Source organism: Dipodomys spectabilis, unplaced genomic scaffold (assembly GCF_019054845.1).
Source record: "Dipodomys spectabilis isolate Male_0828 unplaced genomic scaffold, ASM1905484v1 ptg000611l, whole genome shotgun sequence".
In the NCBI taxonomy this organism is placed as follows: domain Eukaryota; kingdom Metazoa; phylum Chordata; class Mammalia; order Rodentia; family Heteromyidae; genus Dipodomys; species Dipodomys spectabilis.
Window position 1 is genome coordinate 892,185 of NW_024871288.1, and position 14,843 is coordinate 907,027.

The following is a 14,843-nucleotide window of genomic DNA, read 5'->3' on the forward strand; positions in this document are numbered from 1 at the left end:
TATAGAGGCTTAAAAGAATCAGAAGAAAGTAACCAAAATATAGCTATTGCTGATAAAAGGTGACAGACTGCAGCTTAGAGACTTGTAATTCTGTGTCCTCGAATTAGACATTGCCACTGAGTCACAGGCTGGTTCCACAGCCAGGGCCCTGCTCCAGGGAGCTGAAGTCAGGTACCCTTTGGACAGTGGGAACTAAAGCATTCACTCTGCCTTGTTCCCGAGGGGAAGGTGTAGGGTGTCGGACTTGCCATCAAGCCTGGCTGGAGAGATTGGTTCGGAGGATGCTCCAGGCAGAGCGGCCTCTGTGTGGGGAGGCGGGGAGGGGAGGAGCATCCACAGAGATGGAAGAATGCCTCACAGTCCACTTAGGGCTCCACAGGTGCTCCATTTCCTATCAATCAGTCTTCTTTCATAAGTAGTGATAGTTGCGCACACTTGTCATTAAAATAAGCCTTCCAGCTTCCACTGTGTTTTGGAAGTTAGCCTGCTCAGCTGGAAAAACATGAAAGGCCAGTCCTTATTTAGCATGCTGGGCCTTAGGCCTTCCACAGAGATGTCCCTGCCTTCTCCACCTTCTCTAGATCAAGGGCTCTGGCTGTTTCCTGGGGGTCTGTAGTAACTGCGTTCTTATTTCCATGTGTGCGTCCACGTCTGAACTCCTGGGCCTAGGTGCTGTCCATGAGCTTTTTTGCTCAAGGATAGTGTTCTGTCACTCGAGTCACAGCTCCACGTCACCTTTTTTTGGTGGTTAATTGGAGGTAAGAGTGTTGCAAACTTTGCTGCCTGGCTGGTTTCAAACCTCGATCTTCAGATCTCAGCCTCCTGAGCAGCTGGGATGACAGGCGTGAGCTGCTGGTGCCTGGTCTGACTACATTCTTACCACCTGTTTTCTCTCTCTCTCTCTTGCAGTGCAAGTTGGAGTTCCATGCTTGCTCTATAGGCAAAAGCCTCAGCATCCTCTGTGATGGGCCCTGTCCGTGTCTCCCGGAGCCTGAGCCTCCCAAGCCCAGGGCAGAGAAGAACGGTGAGTAGAAACCTCAGGGCACTACTCGAGGCGCGTCGAGTGGCCCAGAGCAGGCCTGCACAGGCAAGCCTTGTCCCACATTCACAGGAGCAACTTGGCGTTCTGCACGGGGGGAAATGGGTTACCTAAGCAAGGAAGTTCTCTAATTTGTTTAGGGATCCTAAAGTGAATTTCCTTCATCTATCATTGAAGAGAAACATTAAAAACAATGCGAAGAGGCTTCAAGAATAACTCTGTTGGACCGAGCTAGACGCTGGGTCCTTTTAGAGGTGGAATTTGCCGGGGTGTAGGAGGAGCAGGTTCTTTTAGCATCTGAGACCAGGGCCTGCCCTCGGGTGTATCTTGGGTTTTCTTGAACTCTAATCTCTCAAATCCTTTGAACTTCTCATGGCCAAATATCAAAACAGAGACTGCGGAGATATCACAACCGCGGCGCCTTCTCCCCCCAAGCATCTCCTCATTAATGTATTCTGCTTGGAGGACAGCACAGAGCCAAGCCATAGATCAAAGAGAGTTCTTTCCCCAGGGCGCCAGCCCTCCTCCAGGGCCGAGGGGTCAGGAGAGGCCGGGCTTCGGGGGGTTTCCACGCGCGAGAAAGCACCGCCTCCACTTCTGAGCCGTCCTTCATGAGACCCAAGACAGAAGTCTAAATTGTCTATTGTGGCACCAGGCACTGTCAGCTGTGATTGGCCTCCTGTGGCAAATGCTGTGTATGTCCGTGTGTGAGTGCGTGTGCGTGTGCACAAGTGCATGAGATGCTATTGGTGACAGAAAGGGGAGGGGCGAGGGGAGAGAGACTGTCCACTTCTGCCGTCCTTCCTAGCGCAGACAGAAGTAGACCTCAAGGCTTAGGCCCCGTTGTCGTGGTAACGTCGGGGAGACTGGAGTTGTGAAGGCTCTTTGGAGGTTCAGCTCAGGATGTGGAGACGCAGCGTGATCCCATGTCATCTATAAAGACCACGCGTTGCACTTGAGGGCGTTATCCATATAATTATAGGAAGAAAGGTGAACTAGGGCTCACCAGCCTCCACGTAGCCTCGTCAGAAAATCAAAAGTCCTGTGGCATTAAGTGACTACTAAATCCAGAAATTTCCAGAAATGCCTCGAAATTTCTTGAGGGCCTGCTTAGGAAGTTTCAGTAGCTTCTATTATTCTAGTCCTACGTTTTATTGCTTTGATTTGCTGTTCTATTCTGAGACTAGGGAACTGGGCCATCCATTTGCCTGTGGCACCCGCAGATGCCCGCTGGTGCGCCCCCACCGGCCACAGGAGGTAACAGGCCCCTTTTCTGAGGGGCGCTTAGGCTCTCTGAATGAAGAACCCTTGTTCTTAACGGTGGCCTTTGCCCTTGACTAAATGAGACTTTCCCTCACATGGCACATTCCAGGGCTGGCTTTGGCTGCGCCATCTATTTATGCCGTTATTTGCTGAAGAAACAAATCCTGCAGGTAAGCACACTGCCGTGAGACATACAGAGGCTTGCAAAAAAAGCCTCATTCCTGAAATCCGAAAGGTCAGGTAGAACAACGCCACCTTTTAAAAATGTCTCAAGACACTCGCAGAGGCTTGGGCTGCTAAATTAGTGGTGAGACGCAGTTCAGCAAAACAAGAACAGCCGCCATTAAATCGTATTAGAAAAGAGAGAGCGCCCCAACAATATTCCAAGACAACCACTACGCATTTCCGCATCATTTCCTTCAGCACCGCGTGCTTGCTTCTTGCTCCACTGGACCTTGGGGCAACAGTTTGCTTTTAGTTTGTTTACATTTTGGTTTGCTCTTCATGTCCCTGGACTGCACCAGGTCCTATAAATTCTTGCTTGGTCCCAAAGCCTCCTGGAAATCATCTAAGAAATACCACAAGCTTGAAACCTCCATCAATGGGTCTGGCCCTTAGACTAGTAGCATTTCATGAACGCTCTCCCCACGGGTCCCATGCGGGGATTTCATGAGACAGGCCTTTTTGTTTTGCCAAAAAAATACCACTTCTAGTCTATGGCTGATGGCAGGAGTTCCACGTAAGCCAGAAGCAAAGCAGAGACATCCTACGAATGGTGAGATGGAATGGAAGGGTTATCACGTGAGCGGAATGTTCCCATCTCTCCATCTTACGATGGAATCCTATGGGAGAGGCATCTCCCTCCCCCCACCCATTAGCCAAGAACGTCCAGCTGTTTAACATGGATCGGATCGGTGTTTCCCGGAAGGTTAAGAACATGTTACAGGCAGTGAGGGCTTTGATGATTCCCCAGGGTCACGGGCATGTGAGGCGAAGCACTTAAATTAATCATGTTTTGCCTGGACAAATTTGATCAAGGGAGGACTGAGCTTCTCCTTGGAGCTGACAGTTCTCAGCCTGATGACTGCTGACATAGAATGGGGCCCGGCTGAGGCGGGACGAGGAGGAGGGATAGAAGAAGGGAAAGTTTGAAAGTGATGTGAAGGGCAACTTTCAGGAAACAGCTGAGCTTTGGGGGTAGAGAGAAAGAGGAGGGGGAGTTGATCGTGAAACCCCCTTTCCATGTCTGCCGGCCCGCAGTCCCTTCTGGAAGCTGCAGGAAGCGGGGTGGTGTCTGCAGGCATTCCTGCCTCTGGACACGGCCACGGTCTCTCTGTCACCAGCGACATTCTTCAGAGCCTCTCCGGAGGGGGTCTGGGGAGGATGAGCCTCTAAGGACAGGGCCTTCCTCTCTTCCCTTAGACGCCCAAGCTCAGGAAGGCTGGCACGTGTGCGGGAGGTGGGCGCAGGGGCCCCACGCAGGCCGGGGAGAGAAGGAAGCGGCGTCTCCAGCCGGGTGTGCCAAGGAGGAAATCACGGCCTCCCTCCAGCTGAGTGATTTGCCACAGTAGAAAACTCGTCTGCAGCGGTGTTCTTTTCTCAAATGGTGTTTTCCACCTGGGGCTAGATTCTGAGAGGAAAAGACACCGCTGCGGGTTGACAGACGGTTGTCTGACTCCATCTCTTCTCACGAGTGGAGTTGAGGGGGGGGAGAGTTGAGTGGGAGGCGGGGGGGGGGGGGGGATCCTCCCAGTAGTCATGTCTTCATGGAAGTCTTAAAGAATCCTGCTACAGGGGCTCCTGGAGAAATGGAGGCGTACCTCTACATTCTGGAAAGCGCCTCCTCCTCTCGGGTCTGTTGTGTAGCAGGGTGCAGGCCTCGGGCTTGCAAACCTGCAGTTTAGAAGCAGTTCCCATTAACCTGTCTTCACCCATTCAACTTCTGTCACTTAGGACTCCGTGCTAATACAGGCAGGAATTAAACATATAAAGAAACATTTAATTTTTTAGGGACCCATTCTTCTAAATGTCATGACCCTCCCCCCCAAAAAGCTTGAAAGTTTAAATTGGCAACTGGATCAAAGAAGAACTCGGAGTTGGCTGCGTGTACAGTGATAGCTATGCAGATCCATTAGGACTGCAGCCAGGATCAGAACAGAACCACCCAGATGTCTCCAGTCTGAGCAGAGCGAGGAAGGAGGCAGAAAGCTCTGAGCGATGTGTCCGCACCTTAAGTCCTTGTCCTCATCCAGAATGTAACTCCAGGGCCCCTTCCACAGGAACTGCGGGGAGCTCTCAGCAAGACCAGCAGGGGCCCAGGTAGGGTCCTCACTGTTAGGATGAACCAAAGAAATGGTTATGGGGCATGGACTCCTCCCTTCTTAGGCCGCCAGGTCAGGCCTGTCCTTAGGCCTTTGGTAGTTGGAGTTGCTATCGTTTGCTCTAACTGACGTGGGAGCACTCCCTTTAGAAATAGAGATGATGGCTTGGTACTCAGAGTCGGCCCATAATGCCATGGGAGGCTGGAAGTTTCTAGAAGTAAGTGGGAGCTTAGAATGGCCTGGAGTGGGAGCAGCTGTGTACCATTCCTCTCCACAACTCACCCAGGAGGAGAGAGTAAGCCAGTGGGACATGGCGGAGTCCATCACCCTGTTGCGAGCGGGTATGGGAGGATTTGCCAGCTGGAGGCTGGGCAGGTGTAGGAATCGGGGCAGCAGACAGGCAAGGTTTGAACTAGGGTTAAAAATAGGATTTGCGCTGGGAAGGTGGCTCAGTGGTAGAGCGCTTGCCTTGCATGCATGAGGCCCTGGGTTCGATTCCTCAGCACCACATAAGCAAAAAGAAAAAAAAATAGGATTTGCATTGTGTATTGTAGAATGTGTCAACAATACCGCAAAATATAAAGAATATTTTTAAATTACCCAACTTTCCAAACTGAATATGATCACCTATTACTTTCCTATCTTTACCACTAGCTTAATAGCACTTAATAACATTCCCCTATCATCAACGACTCCTTTAAAACTTTATTTTTAATGTCATGATGGCGTTTGATTATAGAAGTGACTAATTTTTATAATAAGTCCTCTATTATTGAGCACTTCATTTCTCTTTGATTTTTCATGATTATAAACACTGCTTTTATGAGCATCATTGTGTATTAATTTTGTAGGCATATTAATCACTTTCCCGGGATACATCCCCAGCAGGAGAATTTCTGGGTAAAAAGGTATGCGTGTTATAAAACCTTTGTTATACATAGCGGGACTTTTTCAGGAGAAATATACCACACGCACACACACACACACACACAGGGCCCACCCCAACTCTCCATGCTACCACTCTAAGAATCTCCCTACTCTGTGGGTTAAGAAAGTGAGATTTCATTTACTGGAATCTAATTGACACTCCAGGTCCCAAATAATGGTTTACACAAAAGAGAAAAGGTGCCGTTGGTGACGTTCATATAAACCAGGTCACGTGGCAGGAGGCCGGGGGCCCATCCAGGACAACCTCGATCTCATCGGGATCTCGTTTTTTCCACGTTGTTGCTCTGATAGGCTCATTCCCTGGCCAGTGGCGCCTGCTCGAGCCCTGGCCATTCCGTCCACACTCAGAGAAGAAATCATGTCATGTGCAGGTCTGCTTACCTCTTCGTGGCTAACGCAGTCTGAATTCAGCCCAGGGTCAATCACAAGGCCCTGCTTAGATGCACTCTTAAGGTGGCAAGCAACAGACCAGATAGGAACCAAGGCTCTTACGTACCAAAGCAAAGGAGAACCAACGGCTCTTAAGACACAGGTTATTTCACTCTGTCCAAGGTGGAATTGTTTTTTCTTTGTGCCGATACTGAAGCACAAGGCCCTCTCTTGTTTTTTCCCCTCAAGGCTGGTCCTCCACCATTTGAGCCACACCTCTTTCAGCTTTTTGTCAGTTAATTAGAAAGAAGATTCTTCTAGAATTTTATAACTGGACTGGCTTTCATCTCTAGTCCTCGGATCTCAGCCTCTTGGGCGGTCAGGATTATAGACATGTGCACAGGTGCCCAGCTCATAGTTCAACTTTTTACTTTTGGACTACTCTGCAGATTGGATTGTGTGCGCGCATGTGCATGTGCCCATGTGTACACACCCACCCCCAGTGTGCCTGCTAGTTATAATTCTTTTGGAGATTTTCCATATCCCCTGCGATCTCATGTTTAGGGCATTGTTTTCAGGGCAATTCTTTTCGATAATAAAGATATAAATCAGTTTTTCTACCATTTTCAAAGCGCCATTTGCCTTTAACAGGTTTTTCTTGTTATTGATGGTGGTGGTTCATTTTGTTTTTTGACAAAGGTTCTAGCTCCCTAGCTCCAGCTCATTTTGAATTCTGATCCTCAACCTCAGCCTCCAGAGTGCTGGGATTACAGGCTTGCACCACCACAGCTAGCTAATGCCTTTTTATGATACACATAGACTTTAAGCGTTTTATGCATTCACTCTTTCAAAGTTGCTGCTTTGATATGTGTGTAAAAATCTCTCCCCTATGCTAAGGCTGGATAAAAACTTGACCTGTTTCCATTTTGTTCTTTCACGGTTTGAATTTTTCATGTTGGATGCATTCCACGAGTGCCACTCACACTGCTGAAGACAGCGTTCATTAGCCCCGCCCTGCCTCCCCTGGACCCCGGAGAGAGAGGCTGGCCTTCCTCCTCTGAGCCATCCTCCTTCCTGTCTTAGCATTATACCCAGGATCCACGCAGAGATTGCAGCTTAGAGCTGGATTTCCATCTTAATCAATCTGTCTAACACCTCTCAGGACGTGATCGGAGAAGTGTGTCTTAGGTTCTGTAGTTCCTTGAGTAATTCATCTCCTCGCCTGACACATCCTCTTCCGTTCTGGAATCTTTTCATGGCTGTTCTGACCTGTGCGCTCTTCCCACTGATATTCAGAATCAGTTTTGAATGATTCTGAATCAGATTTTTTTTCTCAAAAAGGAAAAGAGATGTAGATTGGGTTTTCAAAGTCATTTGGGGAAGAGACAAGTTGATAGCCAAGGCACTCCGTCTGGAAGCGTGGTGCACATCACGTCTGGAGTCTCCCACCATTACATCCCTGACTAGAGAGCCCGTGTTCCCGACTGCTTTCTGCAGATGAGATCCGCTTTCCATTCTTTGTTTAAATGAGGATTTCTTTCACATAGGATGTCTCAATTCTGTAGGGATTTGGTGTGTCACCTGGGCTTTTATGTTGAAAACATAACATCTTTAGATAACAGGCAGTTTCTCCTGGCATCTTCCTGCAGGTATACATTTTAAGAAATAACTGTCATTTATTCATGACTGGTATAGACGGACACTGGGCATCTTGTGTACCTACATGATCATGGATTCAGTGGGAGTTCGGTGATGGAGGGACTATGATCTCCTTGGAAAGGATAAGGAAAAGGAAATGAGCCTTTCAAAACTCAGACTGCCAAGTCACACACCAGGTTAAGGGGAGAGCCATGGTTTGAACCCAGATCGCTCTGACTCCTAAGTCTGGAGTCTTGAGTAACTTACTCAAGTGTGTGTGTGTGTGTGTGTGTGTGTGTGACACGAGTGTCACAGCTTTGGTTAAAGCTTCCCAAGTGAAGTCAAAGGTAATACTGCATTGCTAAGACCACAGCATGCTGGTTACCTTTCCCATTCTCGGCGTTGAACCAGTATCTCATCTGTGCTAGGTAAGGGCTCTGCCCCGAGCCATGTTCACAGTACTTGGTTCAGCTCTGGCTGCCCTTGCAATCAGAAGCTCCCTGCCTCAGCCTCCCACGTGCTAGGATTACAGCCCATGCCCAGCCCCTCTAGGCCAGCGTGCCGCTATGCGTCTAGAGGCGAGGCCTTTGTCTATGGTCCCCTGTGACTGGTCTGGTGGGCGTCCCAGGTGTCATCCGCAGATGCTGGGCCTCTCCTCCTTGATCTGGCCAGTTCTCCACCAATCTCTGTGCTTAGCACACTTGCTTTTTTTTTATATCTAAGAAAACCATCCTGTTTCCCAAAGTCATTGTTTAAATTTTACCTAGACTTCCAGAAACATAGTGAACGGGGCAGAAAGTTTCCTGCATCCGTTTCTTGCAGTTATTAATGTCTTGCATTTATATGAAAATCAGCTGCTAGGGTGAATTATTTAGTCTTATAAGAAACTGTCAACACATTTCCACGGGTACAGTGTGTCTGTTGTTCACATATTTACCAGCGACTGGTACTGTCAGAATTCCTTGTTTTCATTTAATCCTTTTCAGGATCTCAGACTTTTTTCTTGTATTGGTCCTGGGGCTTGAACTCAGGGTCTAGACACTGTCCCTGAGCTTGTGTTCTTAAGGCTAGCTCTCTACCATTTAACTCACAGCTCTACTTCTGGCTTTTTCTTTCTTTTTTTTTCTGGTGGTTAATTAGAGATAAAGTCTCACACGGACTTTTCTGCCTGGGTTGGCTTTGAACCGGGATCCTCAGATCTAAGCCTCCTGAGTAGCTATTGAGTTCATTTTTGTGGGAAGTGGGGCCGTTCTGTGTGAGGTAGAGCCATTCTGTCTGGGCTCAGGCTTTGGTTTGGGGACATCGGTTGTCCCAGCACCATGCATTAAACTAGCTGCACGTTCATGGTCTCCACGTCAGACTCTTACCCCGCTGCGTCAGCCTAGGTTTTCAGCACTGCTACACTATGTCAATTGTCATACCCGTAGAAATCAACCTAGAAATCTGGCCACAGGTGCATTCCAACTTTGTTCTTATCTCTTAAGAACACAAAATGAAATATTTGTCGCAGACTTTTTGTCTAAAATGAGTACTCTGGGAGACCCGGTGCCAGCCACGCACCAGACGCTCTCTCGCCTCCTGGAAAGGAGGTGTGGGGAATTCTCCTGAGCGAGCGGGCAGGGGGCTGGGGTGGCCGTCCGTCTCTCACCTCTCACGAGTGGATCAGAACCTGCGTGGTCTCCAAGAGGAAACCCCTCCATCGCTCCTGCCGAGAAGAACCCTGGAGTGACAAGAAAGCGTTGAGGAGCTGGTGCTCCTTCACGCAAACCCAGGCCCCAGGGATCAGTTAGAGCACATAGCTGAATGAGAATGAGATACAATGCTTTCTTGTTTCACACAGATACAAGAAGAGTGTTCATGAGACGGATTCTCCTAAGTCCTCTACCGCGTAAACACTTGTGTGCGTCATTTCTTCCTGCTGGTGCTGTCTGGCCTGTTGGGATGGGGCGTGCGGGAGGAGGTATCTGTCCCTGGGAACCTCCTGGGTTCATATTTACCTGCCGGCCTCGTTCCCAGCTCTGCCTGGAGATGGTCTCCAGCATTTGTCTACTCCCTGCCATATGTATGCTTCTTTGTACTGCGTTTTCTGGACATCGAGTGGTGTGGACGGGCAGTAGATCCCTGGTTGGCCACTCGGGCTGGAAGCTGGTCAGTAGGGATGATCTTTCAGCCGCAGGCTCAGAGGCCAGTGTCGGTTGGCATCCCCGTCCAGTGGGCACCGGGCAGCTGTTGGACCGAGCCGGAGCAGAGGGGGACGCGCTGCAGCGAGGCCTGGCACTGTGAGCAGCGCCGCGGTGACCTCTAGCTAGCTCCCCTGGAAGGCTGTCCTGGCAGGCCTGGCCCGCAGCTGCTGCTTCCTCTCCACGGAGGGGGACAGTGGGCGGGATCCCCTGGGACGGCGTGGACCTGCGGCGGGCCGGCATGGGGGAGAAGCTGCTCAGGTGGAGCACCGGCAGCGGTCCACTTACAGACACCCAGCGCTGACCCGGGCATCTGGACACCCACTTTGGCCAGGCTGCTCTTTTCTTGTCCTGCAGAACTTACCCAGTGTGTGGCCCAGGAAGAGCTCCCCACAGCTGAGGGGCGATGGGCTAAAGCAAACTCTAGGCCCTGAGCCCAAGGCTGCCCTCCTCTGGCCAGCATTTCCCAGCCTTTCCGGCTAATGGTGTTGGCCTTGCCGGGGGGGGGGGTGGGGGCGGGGGGGGGGGAGCGCCTGGCCTGCGGTTGCTCTGGGATTGTGGGGCCAGGAGCAAGGGTGTCAGAGGAGGCTCACCATCCTGGTGTTCATCCTCCAACCCCGGGCCTCTATACAAGCCAGCCAGCCAGCCGGCGTGGTAACGGGAGGAGGAGAAGCAGGAGCTGAAGTCCAGCTCGGCTGGACTTCCTTGGAGGCCTGCTAGGATTGTTATTGTGCTTATGATTACGATTAGCCCTGCTGTCTGCGCAGGCCCCAATGTGGGCAGCGGGCCTCTGCGCCTCACACTCTAGTCCCAGCTGCACGCCCACAGAGGGGGAGAATCGGCGTTGGAGGTCAGTCCTGGCAAAGCTGGCATCCGACTAAACACAAGAGCTCTTGGGGGGCGGGGGGGGGGGGGTTGGCTCAAGTAGCAGAGCACTGGCCTAGCTTGCACCAGGGCCTGGGCCAGTACTGGCGGGAAGGGGGGGGTGGTATGTAGTCAGCAGAGCGGTGAAGTGTTCTGCTTCTAGTGTTTGGCTCAGCAGTCTAGTGGGTGCTGGTTTCTGGCAGATGGGTTCGCTGTGTGCATCCCCGCGTTCACCGGGGAACGGGGAGGTACGTGTGCACGCCTCTCCTCACGGACGTGCGGTGAGGTCACAATGAGCAAAGCACTTGCATGGGCCGTGGTGTGTCCTCACACCCGCCACCGCCATCTGCACTGATGTCGCGTGGCAACCCTTGCCGCTCCGCCAAAACCCGAGACCTTTCTCGATTCCCACAGAGTGCAGGAGCCGGCATGCTCCCACTTCTCTTTTCATAGGGCTTACAGCAAAGGGGGAAAAATGTATACATCCATTACATTTCGGCAGCACGAAGATAAGCAGTACGATATGCCATTATGACTCGTGAGGGGAAATCAAAGTCACGCTACTCATGTGATGACCGCTGAGCCCGACCTTTGGCTCGCACCTCTGTCTCCAGAACACCACATCCCGGAGAGCCGGGGAGGGCCGGGGAGGTACCACAGGGACTCCCTGTCCGCAGCCTGCCGTCTTCCCACTCTGGCTCTGCAACCTTCTCCTCCTCCTCCCCCTCCTCCTTCTCTGCTTCCTCCTCCTCCTCTTCCCCCCTCCTCCCTCTACTCCTTCTCCCCCTCCTCCTCCTCCCCCTCCCCCCTCCTCCTCACCCTCCCCTTCCTCCCCCTCCCCTTCCTCCTCCTCCGCCTCCCCGTTTAGTGGAACTGTTTGTGTTCTAAAGGGAAGACATGGTTCTTGTGATCTGCCCCTTCTAGCATCGCCACATACCGCTTCTCCCCAACAGATGCTTGCACTGTGTGTGTGGCAGGGAGGGAATGACAGACGGACAGACAGAGATGGCGACCCAGAATAATCACAGCTTTGTGGAGTGGGTGTTTTTGCAAAGCTTCTAATACCGTCTTCCCCTCTCTCCAAAAATGAGAAAAATGTTTCCCTGGCCTTCCCGCCTGCACCGTCCCGAGGTGCCTGCTTCCTGCCCCTGCCACAGAGCCCGAGAGCTGGCCTCCGGCCTCGTCATCTCCCGCTTGGAAACATCTCTCATTTCCCAAAGGCGTTCTTGGGCCCTGTGACAGCTCCGGTGTGCGGTGTGCCCTCCGCCGCCAGCCCTGCTTCCGTGATCATTAAAATATGGAAATGCAGGCCGGGGCAGCGCGGGGTGCGGGAAGGGGGGGGTGCGGCTGTCCCCCCCCCCCCCCCGCCCGCCTTTGCCCTCCGACCTCAGCACCAGCCATCTGGCTAATGAGATTGAACGTGGCCGCCGCTGCCGCTCCACGGAGAGAGGTCTGGAGTCTCCACAGCCCAGTGTGTGGGTTCGGCGGGAGCCCCAGAGGGTGGACACTGGGCTTCTGTGCTGAGCCAGCTGTGCTGGGGAGGGGCTAGGCCTTACACAGGTGCTCCCGCACAGAGGAAGAGGATCTGCGGGGCTGGGTCTCTCCTCCCCCATCCTGAGCCCCGCATCTAGAAAGTGCTGGCAACCACGGTGGGTTGGTGACTTATACCAGAGGCTCCTGGGAGGCCGGCCTCAGCTGGCCTGTGGTCTCGCAGGGAAGGAGGCTGAAGCCTCTCGGTGGCCCTGCCCGCTCAGCCTCTGCCTCCATCAGCCAGCGAGGAGCTGCCCTGGCGGGCTGCAGGCTGGCGACGTGGTGGGGGGGTGGATGGGCGAGGCAGGAGATCCACCGCATGGCGAATGTCTTACTAAGTCAGTGTGGATGACGCGGGGCCCAGGGGAAGCCGGGGACAGGGATCGCCGCCCGCCCGGGCATTGCCTCCGAGCAAAGCCAATGGACAGATCGGTGGGTGGTGTGAGCACCAGAGGCCGTAGCCCCTGGCTCAGCCATTTGTTCAAGCACGCGTTTTCTGAGTGCGTGTGAGCTCCGGCGTGGGGCAGGCCCGCCTGGGCTTCGCGGTGTGCAGTCCCCACACACAGCTGGAGAGTGTGAAAATCAGAGGCCAAACCAGACAGAGGAGCCTGGGACTGCAGGATCAAGACCCGCTGCAGCTACTGGGTGGGTAAAGGGCAGGTAGAGCGTGAGATGGAGCCGGGGTGGGAGCAGCCATGCCCCCACCCCCCTGCATCCGCTCTGGATCCTTCCCGACGGGTGGCTGCTGTTCCCCAGCGTCCGGGGCAGCTCTCCCTGCTGGACGCGTGGCTCTCAGCCAGAGAAAGCCTCCTGCCCACTGACGCTGTCCCCCACCCCCTCTTCCTGTCCTTCCTCCTCTCCTCCTCCAGGCAGAAGGAGAGAAAAAGTCACTCACAGACACCTGCACAAATCGCACTGCTTCTGCCTGGTTTCAATTCAAGTGCGAACTTGCAACCGCTGTGGCCTGGGGGTGGGGGGAGCGTTCTGTCACAGGGCTCAGGCCTGTGTCTCCCCCCGTCCAGCGCCCTGCCCTTTCCTGTTGGCTGGAGGGCGGCTGCTGTGGCAGGGTCGGCTGTCCATGCCCGCCTTACCCGGCGGCGGCCGTCTCTGATCCCGTGGGGCTCCTCCTCAACCCAGAGCCTTCATCTCTGCTAGTTTTGTGCTGGACTATTGTCGGGGTTCTCTGGGCCGACCTCGCTTCTCTCAGCTGTACCGGGTGCCCACGGTGCCCGGAGAGCCTGTCCTGTGATGTGTCTAACAGTGCCACCTGCCATTGGCACGGGCTCAGGTGACCAGAACTCCAGGCCGTGAAGCCTGCCTCCACCAGAGTTCATTACCACAACCCTCCGCATCTGTCCATCCGTCCATCCGTCTGGCTCTCTATAGCTAGAGAATGGAGAGGGGAATTTATTACAGAGTTGGCCAAAAGTAGGGAGGGAGAAATGCTCAGCCAGTGTCTGCCTAGCCCATAGCACCGTCGGAACATCCAGAAAAGATAAAACCGAGGTCAGCAAACAGGCACAGGGAACAGGCTCGGCCCGAGTCACTGAACCGGGAGTCAGGCCAGAACTCCTGCGGGAGGCAGCTGCGTCTCCGGTTTTCTGGTGGTTCACCGGAGATCAGAGTCTCATGGACTTTGCTGCCCGGGCTGGCTTTGAACCGTGCTCCTAGATCTCTTGTCTCCTGAGTAGCTGGGATGACAGGCGTGAGCCGCCGGTGCCCGGCGGGGGGAGGAATGGCATTTCCCGCAGGGACCCCAGTCCTGGGCCTCAGTTCCTCTAGTCGAGTGGGTCCCCCCACAGCAGCTGCCTGGCCCCTGAGAGCGCATGCGCCCTGGGACAGGACAGTGCTCCTCAGGGGAAGGGAGGGGCTCACGGAGGACGAGGCCTGCCTGTGTCCAGAGGCAGAAAGCATTGCATGGTGGGTTCCTCTCTTTCCAGATGAGGGAAAGGAAGGATAGGAAACGGAGAATGTCCCACATCAGCGTGCAGGGTTATTGTTGGCTTTGGCCACAAGCTTACGCTGCTTTTAAAAAGATAACTATGGATCAGCCGGTGTTTGTGAAATATTCATTATCTGAGCACAGCAAAATAAAAATCACGGGAAACAGGGACTTTTCCCTCCTTAAGAGTTTCTTCTTTAGATGATTTTATTGTTTGTCTGTGTATGTGGTGCTGAAGAATTGAACCCAGGACCTCAGGCATGCGAGGCGGGCGCTCTACCACTGGGCCACATCCCCAGCTCCCCCCGTCAGAGTTTTCTGAGGAGGGTCTCGCTGTGTTGTTCAAGCTCGTCTCAAACTCATGGTCATCCTGCCTCAGCTTCCCAAGGGCTGGGATTACAGCGCACGCCACCAAGGAGGAGAACCGGAATGACTCCATAGGTAGTGTTGTTATTTTAAGATAGATCACAAAATGCCCCCAAATCAATCTTTGGAAGGAATTGAGATTTGGGGGCTATCTTAGGAGATGTTTCTGGGTCACGTGGGCATCCTGTCATATGAGCTATTTAATCAGTTCTTGGTTGTAAGTTGTCTGGCTGTCCTCAATAAATTTTTAAGCACGTTTATCTATACCCCTTATATAAATCTTTACAAGATGAATATATAAAACTAAGATGAATATATAAAACAAAAACACAGACCGTGTTAGGTGGTTTGCTCTTTGCAGGTTACCAGCTTCCTGCCAGTCC

The 14,843-nt window shown here is 52.8% G+C and overlaps 1 protein-coding gene across 3 annotated transcripts in view; it reads left to right on the forward strand.

The window, feature by feature from the left end:
* Spock1 (SPARC (osteonectin), cwcv and kazal like domains proteoglycan 1) overlaps positions 1–14,843 on the forward strand; it is a 356,333-nt gene that overhangs the window by 305,976 nt on the left and 35,514 nt on the right. For all 3 annotated transcript variants that reach the window (XM_042671324.1, XM_042671323.1, XM_042671322.1), the window contains one exon: positions 910–1,024. In XM_042671324.1, coding sequence (XP_042527258.1) covers positions 910–1,024 — 115 coding nt within the window. The remainder of the gene's footprint in view (positions 1–909; positions 1,025–14,843) is intronic.